This window comes from Plectrocnemia conspersa, unplaced genomic scaffold (assembly GCF_051122295.1).
Source record: "Plectrocnemia conspersa isolate PC_06_02 unplaced genomic scaffold, ASM5112229v1 ptg000004l, whole genome shotgun sequence".
Classification (NCBI taxonomy): domain Eukaryota; kingdom Metazoa; phylum Arthropoda; class Insecta; order Trichoptera; family Polycentropodidae; genus Plectrocnemia; species Plectrocnemia conspersa.
Window position 1 is genome coordinate 20,742,501 of NW_028277168.1, and position 17,239 is coordinate 20,759,739.

At 30.1% G+C, this 17,239-nt stretch overlaps 3 protein-coding genes across 9 annotated transcripts in view; 2 read left to right on the forward strand and 1 right to left on the reverse strand.

Annotated features, from left to right (window-relative positions):
* The window catches only part of by (focal adhesion protein tensin), a 209,996-nt gene extending 202,144 nt beyond the window's left edge, over nt 1-7,852 (forward strand). For 5 of the 7 annotated variants that reach the window (XM_088184383.1, XM_088184382.1, XM_088184388.1 and 2 more), the window contains 7 exons: nt 2,957-3,139; nt 4,597-4,725; nt 5,127-5,280; nt 5,348-5,532; nt 5,624-5,781; nt 5,854-6,469; nt 7,080-7,380. In XM_088184383.1, the coding sequence (XP_088040509.1) occupies nt 2,957-3,139; nt 4,597-4,725; nt 5,127-5,280; nt 5,348-5,532; nt 5,624-5,781; nt 5,854-6,469; nt 7,080-7,236 (1,582 nt within the window). In that variant the 3' untranslated portion in view covers nt 7,237-7,380. Of the gene's footprint in view, nt 1-2,956; nt 3,140-4,596; nt 4,726-5,126; nt 5,281-5,347; nt 5,533-5,623; nt 5,782-5,853; nt 6,470-7,079 lie in introns of all 7 variants that reach the window. The other 2 variants (XM_088184384.1, XM_088184387.1) reach the window with 2 other exon arrangements.
* A 1,268-nt stretch (nt 7,853-9,120) lies between these two features.
* Dsk (Drosulfakinin) lies at nt 9,121-9,655 on the reverse strand. Its single transcript, XM_088184272.1, has one exon. It carries the CDS (start codon nt 9,590-9,592, stop codon nt 9,269-9,271), a length of 324 nt encoding a protein of 107 aa, XP_088040398.1. The 5' UTR covers nt 9,593-9,655; the 3' UTR covers nt 9,121-9,268.
* A 1,515-nt stretch (nt 9,656-11,170) lies between these two features.
* Nucleotides 11,171-14,627, forward strand: LOC148236251 (uncharacterized). The gene is made up of 6 exons (XM_088184660.1): nt 11,171-11,285; nt 11,459-11,621; nt 11,698-11,892; nt 12,818-12,990; nt 13,554-13,720; nt 13,795-14,627. Exons 2-6 carry the CDS (start codon nt 11,469-11,471, stop codon nt 13,986-13,988), a joined length of 882 nt encoding a protein of 293 aa, XP_088040786.1. The 5' UTR covers nt 11,171-11,285; nt 11,459-11,468; the 3' UTR covers nt 13,989-14,627.
* Nucleotides 14,628-17,239: the final 2,612 nt, after the last annotated feature.

Genomic DNA, 17,239 nt, shown 5'->3' on the forward strand with positions numbered 1-17,239 from the left:
ATGATCTAGCAATTTTTTTATAATTTAATAGAAACGATTAATATAAAATATATTCTTTGAATACAGATTTTTTAAAACTATTTTATATGATAATAAATTTACTTACTAAGTACACTTTAAAATTGTAGATTTTTACCATTGCTTAAAACACGTCAGCGGTGACAATGGAGATATTTTTTAGTATTTCTTACGGTTGTCAAGATGTAAAATTTCAATAGAACATGTGTACATACGTATATTAGTAACAAAGTGACATTATTAAGTAATTTTAATTTACTTATTTCATTTTTTCAAAACTACTTTTGAATAAAGAAAATACAATTTATGTGTTTTCTTTAAGTTCTTGTAGTTTTGAATGAGTGTTTGACCACTTAATGATATGCATAAGATTGGTAATTAAAAAGTGGCAGTATAAACTGCTCTAAAACTTATTATTGCCTTTACAGAATTTAGATGCTTTATTTTTTTCTTTTACTATATTCGAATTCTAGTATTTTATGAACTCTATATAATTTTCAGTGCTGATTTTTCATTATTATTATTATTTTCTTGTGATGATTTTCTTATAAGGTTCTGCTGTAACATTAATGTCTACTTCAATATAATCTTAGCAATTTATATTCTAAAGTAATCTAACGTAAACTTTAGTTGTTGTTTTAGCAACATTTTTTTGTTAAATTTATATTCTGTCAAAACATTCAAAGTGAATTAAATCTGCTTTCATTATGTTATTTAAAGAATATAACTGTTTCAATTGATGTTTTGTAAAAATAAGTTTTGACTGTTAACTGAATAATCGAATTCCATAGATGGATCGCTAAAGAATTTTGCGGGTTCTTGAAATTTAACTATTGCTATTTTTGTAACGAATTTGTACGTCAATAGTTGTCTTGTTTTAGTAGGTAAACTTAATTAATATAATTGAACTATTTACCTCTATAACATATCCTTAACAATATATCGTTAAGTAGCTTGAGATACACTGTTTTTTTTTCTTAAAAATCTTTGATATAATTCTGCTCTAATAAATAATCAACAATGCATTATATTTTCACTCGATTTTAAGCATTATGATATATTTGTATCTAAGTTTGTCTTATTTTGTATTACATGTATAGAGAATGCAGCAATATTTCTTATATTATAGTAAATCAATTACTGAAGGTGTTTCTTCCTCATGTCTTATACAGATGTTTGAATCAGTAGATTTTTTCTACGCTGGCAAAAAAACTTTACCGTAGGCTTTGATACGAGACGACTCGTTTTCAAAGTTTTCCGAAAAGAGTTTTAGAATCGCTGCGAGACCTTATAAAGTTGCGAGGTCGCGATCCTGATCGCCCACTGGCGCGTTCCGCACAACAAAGAATCGAAAAAAGAAGAAGAAGAAAAAACAACCGATCGCGTTAATGCGAAAATTACCATCTTTGGCTTAGTCACTTTAAAGAGCAGCAATGCAAAGAGTAGGCATATTTATAATGATAGAGTTAAAGACCTTCATAGATGACACAACGTGAGCGTGTACCTTGATCGTTATGGAATATCGATCATTATTTACTCGAATGCCCTTAAAAACGGCGTTTTCCATGTAAAATTGTCAACATATAAGTTGCACAAGGTCTCCATATGCTCTCACAACACATTCGTCAAGTCCAAAAAAATGAACTGACTCACAAAGGTTTATTACGAATTTCAATGTTTCAGTGTTAAACCTTGAATAAGAAGAAACTCGTTGATAACGACCGCGAAAACCGCAAACATGTATCATGTGTTGGGTTATTAATTGAAACGAAAGATTACTCATTCGTTAAATAATCTGCTTATGCAATAAAAATATTAATATGCGTAATCTAGTTTTATCAAGACATGGTTTGGTGTGAAGAAAGGCGTTTTGAAATCTTGTTTTGAGTCGAGTTTATTGCTAAAAATGCTTTTATGTAAATTGGAATGACGCCAGAGCGCAATCTTTAGTGCAAAATGCTTCCGCGAAAATCTGGAATTCGTTGATAGAAATCGCTACAATGTGTAACAAATGAGTTTTTGCTATTTCTATATTTTATTATCTATATTACACCTGGACATTTATGTATAACATATATTCAAGAATTTGTTTTTCTTCGATATTAATCAAATACACACACAGATCTTTGTGGAACGCATGAAGTCAGTTGCAAATGCTAGATATAGATGTTAGGTTAATACATTGATTAAAAATATCGTTTAAAAAAAAAATATACCAGTACTAGACCAGTCATTGAAAGACAAATCCATACAAGCACATAAATAATAAAAAATCTCACATTGTATCAAGATTGTTTAATTAACGGTCTTTGACATACAATTTATTTTATTTTTTTGGCTCAAAAAGCGAGACTTTTTTGCGAAAGAAAATATCCAAATGTGTCCTAATACTTTCTTTAATGCTTTTGATATATGTAATGTCATAATATTATTCTCTTATTAGCTCTTACTTAGCATAATATTATATGAATAGAATATTATAATATACGACTGAGGCGTGTCAGTTCCGGGCTTCATCCATGTATCAGATAAACCATAAAAAATGCCGTGACAGTAATTCCAAATGCGACGATTTAGCAAATCTATAATATATATATTTTCCTGGGCGTGTCAGTTCCAGACGTTAATTCTAGATTGGATGGGTCATTAAAATATAGTAATGGATTATAGTGTGGCAAATTACCTACGTACATAATAATCAGGTCACTAGTTTAAGCGTAGTTCATGGATAAACATTTTTAATTGTTCTAAAACTGAAACTGTCTTGTAAGAGTATCTTTGATTTATTTTAATTTTAAACATACAAATTCATAGTATTTGATAGCTGATGAGTAACATGTAACAGTTCTCTGGAAAATCCTTCAAATATATATATTTAACTAGAAATGTTTATTAATGTATGAGCTCATTGTAAATATTTGCCTTTGTTATTTTACAGCGTGGACGATGCTATATCTCACAATAATAGCTTTGAGTCGAGCTTCATTCGTGGTGACGAGAACATGACATGGCTGCAGCGTCAACAACAAAGGTTGAGAGCTCGGCAAGCTGCGCGTCAACATGTAGCAAGATTGCCCACGGAGCGACCTTTACCACCCGCACGGGCATCGGCTAGTCACAGGTATATATTTTTCCGAATCCAACATCTTGTTCCTAAACTTCATCCTACCATCAAATCAGATCTGAAAGAGGAGTATCTAAAACAACTACCCCTCAACCTAATTGGGTTGGCTAGAGCTCGGTTTTCTCAGGCAATCGGTTAACATTCTTCGGGGACTCAATACGTATTATTTATATCTTTGTTACTTTTCTCTCAAATATAATATATTAAGATGCTGTTTATCCTTTATTGACATTATCCATGCTTTGCATCTAATTATAGTTTTGAAAATTGCACTACCTAAACTCAGATTGTAGGTCGAAGGCAATTCTTGTAGAGATTTGTGTATGTCGTACTAGTAACAGTGTTCTCACTGGGTAAGAAATGATATCAAAATTCTCCTTGCTTATCGCAAAAGAGAGCCAGGAAAATATTTCCTGTAGATGGTTTAAACGGAATAACTTTAGTTTTGGTGAGAAGCTTCTGCTTCAAAGCACTGTAAAAGTTTCCACCAGGCAGCTAATATGATGTGATATTCTACTTTTTTTATTCAATAAAAAAGATAATTGTATAAATTGTTTTATGTAAAACAAAAACTTCAATTTATGTTTAAAAGTTATACAATTCGATGGATTGAAATTGTTCCATATATAAAAGATATGCACAAAATACAATACAATATATAGCAACTAAATAAATTAATTTCATATGGAAAACACGAATCTGAAACCGGGATAATGATTAACTAACACATAAAGAAAAGATAGAATTACTTGTTGAAAATGAATATCCGTTATTTTTAGGATTAACAGAAGCACATCACAAATGATATTGAAAAATATAAATTATGTATTAACGATTATAATATGATTGGATGCGATTCTAATTCCAGACTAGGCAAGATGTTATTGGAAAAATTCCCATATTATTATGTTTAGCTTATAAATCTCCAAATAGTGATCTAAATTCATTCCTGGAATTCATAAATATTTTAATTTAGAATGGAATTCTGATAAAATTATGAATACCGTTTTAATTTCAGACTAAAATTTGAATTGGAACAAATGTGAGGATTTTTATACTTCAAAAATGAAAAATGGGCAAAAATGAAAAATATTTGGTTTACAACAACTAATTAACATGTTGCCTAGTATGGAAAAGGTGATGGAAGAAGTAGTAATCAAACAATTAAAGGATTTCATTATTCCTTAAAACATTCTATGTGAATAACAGTCAGGATTCAGAGAAACTGTATTATAAGTAGTGATAATCTAAAAACCCCTACAGACTCATTTCCATATAAAGATTAATTTTACTTGTAAGAGTCCTATTTGCAAGTCATTGTAACATGTAGAAACACCATGTATTCTCATAATGAGGGTCCAACCTAAATACTTTAATTTCTTCCGAAATAATTATTTTGAGATTTATATTAGATAATATATAATTATCTAGTCATTATTTATTTTGTTTCGTAGATTTGATGGATACACAAGCGATACGACAGCGTTTGCCGACGACGACGACGATTTTGGTTTGCCACTTCACGTTCAAACCTCTAATCGCACTTTACAAAATTCTCATTATGAACCAGCTTTACCTAACAGGTTAGTGTCTTCTGCAAGGAAAGAATATCTCAATAAGTAAATGCAATTTTTTATGCGTTCTCTACATTTGGTAAAGCGGATGAGTATCTATATGACCAGTTGTTGAATAACAGACAAATTACAGACATGTCCCAAAAAAAGTTTATTAAACTCAAAAAAATATACCAATTAGAACCCATTGATTGGTTTGTAATCTTGATTGTCACTATGACACCACTGGTTGTAATCTCAACTGTTTTATATCCTGTATTTGTCAAAATATGGCTAACTCATAAGTAAAATTAAAAATAATTCAAGGGGTATAGTTTTTTAATATAATTTTACCCTTTAAATAAATTGCTTTACATTTTGTTTCATCTCATTTTTACAATAAAGTTTGTAATGTTAAATGCAATATTTAGAACATCGTCTAGGAAGTACATGACCCTGGAACGAACGACAGTACGAGACCGAAGTGTATCTCCTCACACGCGTGGATTAGATATGTTGGATTCACCGATAGGTCGAGATCAGTCAGCTATGTCATTCACGGATCGTTCTTGTAATGGAACTATGGTAAGATTGCTGCATAATATAAATACTAAGTTATATATAAGCATAATAAAAATACATTCTTTTTCAGACACGTGAAGAGTCCCTTTCATCATGGAGAAGCATGTCTGTTAGTGAAGTCGAAGGACCTGAAGGTGAAGACGGTTATAGTCCATCACGAGGAACAACTCCAGCTTTTCCCACGGCACCTTGTACCCCGTATCCGCCTGCTACTCCACCAGCTCGTCTGCCATTACGCAGTCCTGTTACTCAGCGGTTAGTATATTACCTATTACAAATGATGATGATTTACTCAACAGTCATTGGTTGTATTATACAAATTAATTTATAATATATCAATTTTCAGTAAGGACTATTCACAAACTGTTACTACAATGATACGAACGTCTCCAATTTCGAATACAAGCACTTTAGAGCCGTTACACGACGTTTCACCCGATAATGTTAAATTTGTACGAGACACATCCAAATTTTGGTACAAGCCGGCAATATCCAGAGATGAAGGTATGTTATCATACAACTTAAATATATATTTTTTAAATTTCATATCAATAATTTCACGTGATTTTATTACAGCTATATCACTTCTCCAAAATCAAGAAGTCGGTGCTTTTATAATTAGAGATTCCAATTCATTTCCGAATGCATTTGGATTAGCCATTAAAGCCACGCCATCGCATGGTGCAAATATACCTCTAGCTGATACTGTCAGACACTTTTTAATTGAACCTACCTCTAGAGGAGTGCGCTTAAAGGGATGCCCGGACGAGCCAGTGTTCAGTTCGTTATCGGCATTAGTGTATCAACATTCGGTGACGCCTTTGGCATTACCAGTGACGTTAAAATTACCTCATAACGACCTAGCGCCACCTGGACCTACTGTGGCAGCTCGCGAACTCCTCGCTGCCGGAGCTGCGTGTTCCGTGTTATATTTGGGAGGAGCTGGATGTGAAGCTTTGACTGGACCCGAAGCCGTAGCTCGTACCACTAATGTTATATTGAATAAAAAACCGATGCCTACTGCAGTTGTGGTACACTTCAAAGTGTCTGCTTCTGGTATCACCCTGACAGACTCCACACGAAGATTGTTCTTCCGTCGACATTATCCAACAATCTCGGTATCGTTCTGTGGCTTGGACCCTGAAAATAGAAAGTGGAGTTATGCAACAATGAACAAAGGATCTAATTCAAAGTAAGACAATTTTTAATATGTATTATTAACCTTTGAAATTTTTAGTATATATGCAGATTTAAAATATACATTCACATTTAATTATATGTATCTAAAAAAAGTTAAATAGTTAAATAATATGCTTGGTAAAGCTCCGTACGGTAGCAGTTTGGATATTGATGGAAGTGGCTGACGTACGCTATGTACACACTTATATTCGCTTTTTAAGATAGGGAAGGTGTTATGTTCTTTCCTACTCTCGAAACGTCTGGCTAAAGTGGAAATTTGGGGGTGGAAACAGATTGTTATTGTTTGTTATCTTTATGCTCATAATTTGATCAGTTGGAGACTTGGCAATGATATTACGAGGCACTTGTAATCCGGGTCGACACTTATCAGTGCAATTTGACATTTCTTTGTATTTGTTAATTTTAACAATTTCAATTAATTTATAAGCGAGTGAATGTGAATTAATACAAATTTATACATTTTCTTCATTGTATAAAAGCTCAGAGCTGCATTCGATTGCAACCACGACACAGTGCCTCAGAATGCTGTAGTTCTGTAACATTTTGAGACCTGTAACTCTTATTACTACAGATTCTAATATGTTTTTATTTTGTTTTTACAGTCGAATATTTGGCTTCGTTTCGAGGAAGACTGGAAGCTCATCTGACAACGAATGTCACATTTTCACCGAGCTGGAGCCTGAACAACCAGCAACGGCTATCGTAAACTTTGTCTCAAAAGTCATGCTCGGACAAACGCCGTCGAAAAATATTGTGTAATTCTCTGATACGCCATAAATTATTCTTAAGAATTTGAGCTGTTATTGGAAATAATGCTCAACCATTTGCAATTCCTAAGAAAATTTTATAATATGCCTCTAAATACAATATAATTTATTATGTCATTCGTTTTTAAAACATTTGCTGAGTTTCAAAATTTTAACTATTTATATACAAATGTAAAATATGCATGTTATAATATAATATTTATATTTTTTTGGTCAAAGATATATTTAACGAGATAATATTAGCTATTTTCTTAAACATTAATAACATTAGTACTTTGGTGCATTTTAATTTTTGATATAATTGTATATTTATCACATCCATTTTAATTGTATCTAATATGATTTTAATGCATTTTTTTAACCTTTTGCTTCATGCAAAAATGTAAAAAATTGCGCCCCTTTATATTTCAACGAAATTTTAGAATATATCATGTATATTTTATAATTTATGAAACAGTTCTGTATTTATGTATTAAAAAACCTACCTAGTCTATCATGCTGATAATAATAGTTGTTATAATAAATATATCTGTATAGTAGACGAGAAAATATTACCACTGTTACACATAAATGACATTCATTCATGTTAAAAAAATATAAACAATAAACGAAGCCAGAGTAATATAAATGAAATATATATATATATATATATATATATATATATATATATATATATATATATATATATATATATATATATATATATATATATATATATATATATATATATATATATATATATATATATATATATATATATATATATATATATATATATATATATATATATATATATATATATATATATATATATATATATATATATATATATATATATATATATATATATATATATATATATATATATATATATATATATATATATATATATATATATATATATATATATATATATATATATATATATATATATATATATATATATATATATATATATATATATATATATATATATATATATATATATATACATCTATATATATTTATTACCTGTAATATATAAGATTATTATTGTAATTAAATTATTAAGAATTAAAGGCTAGTCTTGTATTAGTATGAAAGTTATATATCCGTTAGATTACACAGCAGTAATTTGCATGAAACACAAATCTTGTCTTAATTAAAAATTGCATGTTTAATCTTTGAATCTAATCTTTGGAAAAAATATATATCTGTATTTATAATTCAATTGTAAGCGCTTACTTACTAATATTTATATTTTTGATTATTATTTATGTTAGAGAAAAATCAAACGCGTATCTTAAGTAATAAAGTCATTATTGTAAAATTTGTTAGCAAACGAGATCCCAGTGTTAAATGTATGTAATGGATGTGTAGGATTATTTTCTCTTTATTTACGCTGATACGTTTATCTCGGACCAAGTCAATTATACTGTTTTGGCGTAGGAAACGGTTCAAATACGTAGTTATTATTAATAATTAAAAAATCAGTATTGGAGTGTTATCTTATAAACCCAAAATGTATTTATTTATGTATACCGAATGTATTTATTTTCGCTGTAAAAGCAATAGCTAAAAACTTTGTCCCTGAAAAGTGCCTTTATTTTATTTTCGGTTGAATATGTTTTAAAATTAACAATTTATATTTGTAATAATAATGTTTACTTACCATAGAATATAAATGATGTATTTGTTATTCTGAATAAAATTATTTAACAAATACTATAATTACGTTTCATTATTAGTTCTATATGGGGTGAATGTGTGATATGCTGTTAACATGATGCTGCTGACTTTGTCAGTTGTACTTTTGTTTTACCTTCTTTATGTTATGTTTTCATGTATATATATTTTCATATTTGAGGGATTTGTATTAGATAAAATAAATAGAATATTTGCTCATCATGTTTTATTATTAAGAAAACATCCAGCCGTTGATGAGATTTTCTTCATGCGATATGTACATTATCAATTAATTATATTATATATACACAGTGGCTCATCTTGTCAGGTGTTTTGGTGTTCAGCATGTTGATAGTTGTTTATTCGGAATCGGCTCTGCCAAACCTCAAGTGGCCGTAGTCGTCGAACTGATCTTCGCGTTTGCCGAACCTCATGTGACCGTATTCATCGAATTGCTTCTTAGAAAGCTCGATAACGTCGTCGTCTTGCACTAAAAAGCCATCTGATAATCTCGGATTGTAGCGTCCGATTGGATGCGGAGCCAGCAGGAGTCTTCTCGGTGGCATTCCACCGTTACCTGAGCTTCCTACGGCGTTAGCTGAAGCTCGGTTTAAGCGTTCAGCTGACGCTAGCAAGCAGCAGACCAGCAACAAGCAAAACACAGACAATATTTTAGAATTCATTCTCGTTGAATGATATTTGAATCACTTGCTGCCGCGACTGCTGAAGTTGAAGTGACTTTCCAGATATCGGCGCTCCTATTTATACCCACCAAACGAATAACAAACTTCGATTATCCTGTGTGTTTAGTATTCATCGGCAATTTCCTTCGAGCTAAATGAAACATGGCAGTTTTCAATTTGTGAAATTATTTTCAGCTTCGGTGTGCTGTGGAAACAATGTGAATTTTCTTCACAATCTAATAATGCAAATGTAAAATGCAGTCTACGCCAATAATAAATAATGAGCGCCGTGCTCCGCGGATTCTCACGTATTACTTTGATTATCTGTTATAAAAATAGAGAAAATAAAATTTCCTTTATTATAATTTTTTCATATATAATTTATATTTCCAAATTCTTTTACTGAATATATGTGAGTTGTCTATAGGTATAGATAAAATAATTGAAACTTTGGTAAATATATTTTAGTAAAAATATGTAAGTAAAATGTAGTGAGACGATTTTTTTTTATTTCTATACACACTATCATATTAAATATAAACAAATCATAATATTTAATAAGTGTTTGCCAAAACAGATAACGCAGTTATTAGAAATAGAGTAGTTGTGAAGTAGAGAATGCGTGTAGTCCAAATTCTTGCGAACCCTTTAATATGTTTTCTACGAACAGCATTTTTGAACGGATTTATTTATATCAATTAAGCGGTATGATTAATCCCCGTCATATAATAACGGCTCTATCACCCGGTGCGTGTTTATTTCTACAGCATGGCATTACATAATTGATTATATTATCTATTGTCACTTTAATTATTACTTATTACTGTTTTGGCAAATTGTAAAAAACGGTCAGCCATACAAAAGACGGGATTTGCGCGCTCTATATAGTTCTATGATAAATCTATGGTAGTGCCGTGGTGGCAAGAATTGAAAACGCCAATAATTATTTAAAAAATATTAAATTTTAATATATCTATTATATTTTCTATTGTCACTTTAACTATTACTTATTACTGTTTTGGCAAATTGTAAAAAACGGTCAGCCATACAAAAGACGGGATTTGCGCGCTCTATATAGTTCTATGATAAATCTATGGTAGTGCCGTGGTGGCAAGAATTGAAAACGCCAATAATTATTTGAAAAATATTAAATTTTAATATATCTATTATATTTTCGAGCAAACCTCAAGAGATGTCGTTAGATAAAGGTTTTAATATTCCGTTTAAGCAATTCTCAACCTAAAAATATATGAAAAAACCGTGGTATAAGGCTCAAAAATTGATGCCGGCTATGCAAGTCAACCGCGCCTGGGGCTTGTTCGTCATGACATCCGCAAACGCAGTGAAAGGGTTAAAAATCGCGATCCACAGTTTGATCACTATTGATTTATATACAATTTATTAATAAACACTTATTAATTTAAAAATAATTTATTATTTATAATACCTAAAAAATATAGCAATAATAAAATCACTCGCTTTAACCCAAAAATAAATTTAAAAATAAAAATATATTTATAGTCAATATATTTTTTGTTATGGCCAATGCGTTTATAGTATAAATTTTGCCGTGAAAAAATTAGCGCCATCTTGAATTTAAGTGTGTCTTTTCATATTTCTTCATAGAATATTGATATAAAACGCATAAATTATTATTAATAGCAATAAATAAAGTTGTAGTATATTTATAAAGGTAATTGAAACATAATTTAAAAGACGTTTCATGCCGTTGTTTTTTTATGAAAAGTCTGCTTTGTATTCCGTTCGCCTTAAACCATTGAAACGTCAATCAAAATTTAATTATATATTATATTTTTTATTTTTATATTTAATTTTTATTATTGAGGGAATAATTTATGTTTACAGCATTCTAAAGATGGATGACGAGTTAATAGTTATGTCACCAGAGCATACAAGAAAAATTCCACAACATTCTACTGATGAATCACGGCAAACGGAAGAAACTGATTTCATTGCCGACTTGGAAATGCGGATTCGACAAGCGTTGGTTGAATTGCAAATTAAACGAGTGAGATTTTTTTATGAGATTTAATCGATTACTATTATATATGATTCATCGTGCATTTATGACGTTTATTTGATAGAGAAACGAATTAGACAACGATCGCAGAAACTTCGATATTGGCAGACAGCACCAAGAATTGATTGCAGCTAGAACAGAAAATGAGGAATTGAAGCGTGGCGCCGAAAGGGCCGCAGCGGCAGTCAACCGTTTGGTCCAGGAGCGAGATTTAGAAGCGAAAAAATCTGTTGATTATCAAACAAAGATACAGCTATTAGTATGTATTTTAATTCTCGCATTTTATAATTGTTTGGTTAATTTAAAACTGTCACAATTTTTGTCATTTTATTACTAAAAAAACAAAAGACAGTTTTATTCTCTTTTAGTGCATTTTACAACTGCAACGGCCGTTTGAAGCTACTGCAGTAAGTACCTCAGTATTGCATGCCTGATTCGTGCTATCATCTGACTGCCAATTATATTTAACACTGTAGCCTTTCCATCTTCGCAAACATTCGACTTTTTTGTGATATTATAAATACAATACAAAACTGATATTTTGTTTAATAAACATAAATAGAATAACTCACAAGTGCGACTTTTCTAAATACATATATCTAGGTTTTTAAATATTTTTTCATATAACATTTTAGAACTACGGTTATATAATATTTTTTCATATACAATTGTAGAACTACTATTACATAATATTTTGAAAATATGACTATACACTTTTATATATATATTTTATTCAATAATTGCCATTATGTAATATTTTTGAAACAGATGACATTTCTTTTTTAATACTTATGGGAAATGGAACGGAGTGCCTATGTTTTAAGAAGGGTCTTAAAGAGTAACCAAGCATTTTTTAAATGTATATCAGTCAAAATCATTGTATATCAAATATTATATATATACATATATACAAGTAGTCCTACATTTAATTTTATATAGCAGGGGATCTATCGAAACAAATAGATTTTTCAGTTATCACGATTTATGAATAATATGCAAAAGGATATAAAAATGATACTGTAGTGAAAAATGTTATATGCCACACATATACCTTTCATCATAGAAGGTCTTGAAGCTATTACCAAATTTTCATAGCATATTATCAAATATCAAGAATGCAGTTGTATCATCTTCATGCATAAAATATGGCAATGTTTATTTTTTAAAGCATTCTTATTTTTCAGGAAGGAGAGAATGAGGGCATGCGGGTCCGTCTTCGTGAGCTGGTCTCCAGCAATGAGGAACTTGGCCGTCGTGAGACATCTGCAAGAGCGAGACTAGCTGGTCACGATTCTTCTCGAACTCATATACAGCGCCAATTAGATCGCTTTAATCGTACCATGGATTCTTTACAAGAGTGGGTATAATAGGAAAAAATATGCTTAGAAAGAAAATGTAGTCAACGGTAACTTCGCCGACTGATTATAATGTCGTGAGCAGAATTAGAAAACAACATCTTCACAACCTTTCTTTCCGACACAGTTCGAATTGTCTTTTTTGTATCAACTTTCTCCTTCGATATATGCAAATTAGAATACATCAATAAAATAGTAAATCATTTACACCGCTTTTTATAGAGAGAAGAACGACTGGTTTTTAAATTATGTATTATAAAGATTAATCTACTATATTTTGATCCAGAAGGATACGTGGTGAATAAGTTAATGTATTGAATTATTTCCTTTTTGTTGTAATTACTGGAAGCATGTCTTCAAAAAAAGAAAAAACTACGATGCTTATAATATTGATCAAATCACAATGAAATGTAAATTACTTGTATGTTATATTCTTAATTGAAAAGAAACACTTTCTCGCGCTCCAATTTTAAAAGTTTGTAGAGCGCCGATCCATTGTTGTTTTTGGTCAAATGTTCTCAAGTATTTGTGATTGTTGTACAATGCGAGTGAAACCATTTTGCAGAAATCACCAACGGATGGAGAGCGAACTGAAGAGACTAGAGAACGAAGTCGTGGCTGCTAGAGGTCAAAGAGAAATGTCTCTGAGCGTCGAAGAGCACCAACGCAGACAATTGGAGGTGACAAAAGACAACTTGAGAAAAGCCTATGACGACATCGCAAAACTTACAGGTATTTTTAATTGAAAGTATTTTTCGTTGTTCTTGAATGAGGTCATATTATTACATTATTCTGTGGAATTTTAGCTAAGGTTGGCGAAGGAGAGCGAATTAAGATATGTTCTATTAAAAATGAACCTAATTTAGAGAAGCAACTGCAGAGGGAGAGCGAACTTCAAAATAGGATTTTGGAAGAAAGAGCCGCAGCTGAAGTTCTGCGTGAAGCTCTAGACACAGCAGCTGCTGCACAGTCACGTTTATTGGCTTTGAATCAAAATTAAGTTTAAGGTTATTTGTTTAAATATAAAGGTTGCACTACTCTGATCTCACAGACGAAGTAAGTGAATTATTATTATTGTTTCAAACTAACGCTGTTTCACGTCTCTTTTATCATTGTAAAGTATTCTGGGAAAATTTAAGCATAATAAAATTTAATTTTATCAATAAACAAGTTCCTTGTGTATTATGGAAGCCTTCGCAACTCTCACTAACATTTTATTCGAGAAAGAAAACTGGTCCGTACCTAAAATGGTAGAGTCCGGTGTTATACAATACATACAAATATCAGATTGTATCTTTCGATCATCAATTATTTAAAGCACACAGATGCTTTTAAACATATATAATATTATGAAATGAGACATGATCTTTTTATCATGATGCGTAACTATTTGATTCGGCATACGTAAGAATGATTAGCATGTATGTGACCGTGTGAGTAGGCTTCGTGGAATTGAAAAATTGCAAGGCTGTGTAACCAAACAAGGTCTTAGTCGTTGGCGATCAGCTCCACCCACGCTTGCTATACATATATAAGCATGTAATGCAGAATACCTCTCGCTAATAAATTCTTGCTGTGTGTAGCTTTATTGTAAAACATAGACTCTTTAAGTAAGATTAAAAATTTATTAAACAATAAATAATATTTTAATATCCCTTGCCAACATACCAAATCAAAAAATTGTGGCGTAAAAACCGATGGATAATTATTATAATTTATTCAATCGCTTATAAAACAATTTATATTTCAATGAGTTCATTCTTCTCTCAGTTCACTCTTTTCTTCATTAGTCACGTGCTCAAAGTATGTTATCGGTATTGTCAAAAAGAGAAATTAGCTTCAGTCGCAGGTACTGCTTTTGCAAAGAAGTAACTATTCATTATGATTAGAATTTTAAATACACAGCTGAAAACTGCAGATTTAAATCCATGTAAACAAGGTTTAGAAACTGTATAAATAAGTTTTTACTTTCCGTTTGAGTTAAGGATATGCAAATTTAGAGTATTCACACGGTCTTCTAAAAATATTTTTTTCATAATTAACTTTCATTTGATTAACCTAATGAGCAGTGATTAGCATTTTCAGCATTGTTTGCTGGGTTTGTGTTTACCATCTCTCACTAGATCATCTTGGGGCATGCTGGGAAAATGTTTCAGGAAAGTGCATTGTGTTTTTTCAAAAGCGAAAATTTTATACCCTCAATGATTCTAAAACAAATTTAAGTGATTAATACAGAAGATAAATATAATTATTAATACAGAAGCCATGGATATTTTTAGTTTTAAAACATATATTTACAATATATGCACAATGAATTGTGGGACTTGATTAATCGCATGACCTTGAAAAATGGTTAATTTAATGAATTATAATGCCAGAAGCATATTTTTTTAATTCTCTTCTTAAATTTCGCTATGTATGCCAATGCCAGATTATGACAATAAGTTCACTTCGATACTGAAATGGCGAATATATAATTTATATAATTTTGTGGTATTGTACAAATGTTGAAAAAAAGTGTACAATAACATAACCATGGACTTAAATGTTAATCCATTAACTGTGCTTTTATTTATTTTATTAATTTATTTAGGAAGTGGGAACGCTCGTTACCGAGCGTTCCCACTGCGACGGCGCCGACACGATTTTATTGCTTTTGACGTTTATTTTTGCCTTCTGAGAAGTGATCATTTTTTTGCACTCTCCTATTGACTAAAATTCGGTTTGAATATATTTTGATCAGCCCTCTTATATTAGAAGTCCATAGTAATATCGGTAAGGATAGCTATCATATTTTTAAAACATAGTGTAATATATAAATGCAGACAAATTATGGAGCAATATGGGCTTATTTTTACCTGAGAGAGAGGAGTTGGCTTAGTTTTTAGTTTGGACTAGATCTAATAATAACTTTCATTAGGCTAGGTTTGGGTTTGAACAGCAAATGGACGTTTCGCAACTGTCAAATTAAGCTTATAGACATCTTAGAGCAGAATATTAGCGCCTTAAATTATATTTTCGCTAGTAGAAATATATATTTACTGGTGAAAATATATTTTAATTTTCCTAGTAAAATATAACTTTGAAAAATTACACATTCACTGTAACATTTATACATTGGATGTATGTAAATAATAATAAGTATGTAAATATAAGTATATATATATATATATATATATATATATATATATATATATATATATATATATATATATATATATATATATATATATATATATATATATATATATATATATATATATATATATATATATATATATATATATATATATATATATATACTACATAAAGCAAAGTTGAAATCATATATTTGTACTAGCATCTGCCAGATAATTTATATTTTTACTGGTAAAATATATATCTACTGGTGAAAATGTATTCCGATATGATTTTACTGAAATGACATATTTTAAAAAATATTTTCGGGATAAATTCTACACAATTTTTTCAAGATTTTCTTTTAGGAATAACCACATGAAACTGAACGTATTATTTAATTATTTTGCTTCAATAAATCCAGTTGTCAAATTACTAAAAATACAATCTATAAAATTAAAAATTGATGTAATTCAGCTAGTACTGTTGCTGATTTTTCATTATTTCTTTGCTTCTTCTTTAGGTATTCGATCTGAAAATTTAGACCAAATACCTAAATTTACTGCTACTAATTTACATTCGTTGAATATTTCCTCGAATGCCTAATGTTTTTTAAATGTTCAAAAAGCAATAAAGTCAACAAAAATTTGCAAATAACTTTTAATACAAGCGGTAGGAATTGATTCTGTTGATGGATTTTGGTGAAAAGATAATTAGCTGCTCTATTCTTTTAGTCAATACAGGACACACGAATCCATTACCCTTCTAACATATCTAGCATAACTAATTTCCACACAAAGATTATGAGCAATCTAGACAATTTCTTTGTAACTAGTGTGCTAGTTACCCAGATATATTTTTATAATGCTAAATTTTTATTTTGCTAAGATAGTCGAACGAAGCACATCGACTTGCAACCTTTTGTCGTTTATTTTTGTATCCACTTTATCTAAATTGACACAAAGAGTTTATGTTTCATAAAATGAAGACGTAAAAAAGAAAGTCAAATTGTATACGCTAAAAAAGTAAACGTTGCGTAAAAACGTTTTAACAAAAGTTTTAAACGTATGAAAATTTCTGAATAAAAATATTATGTCATATTGATAGTTTTATGAGATACATTGTCTAGTTTTT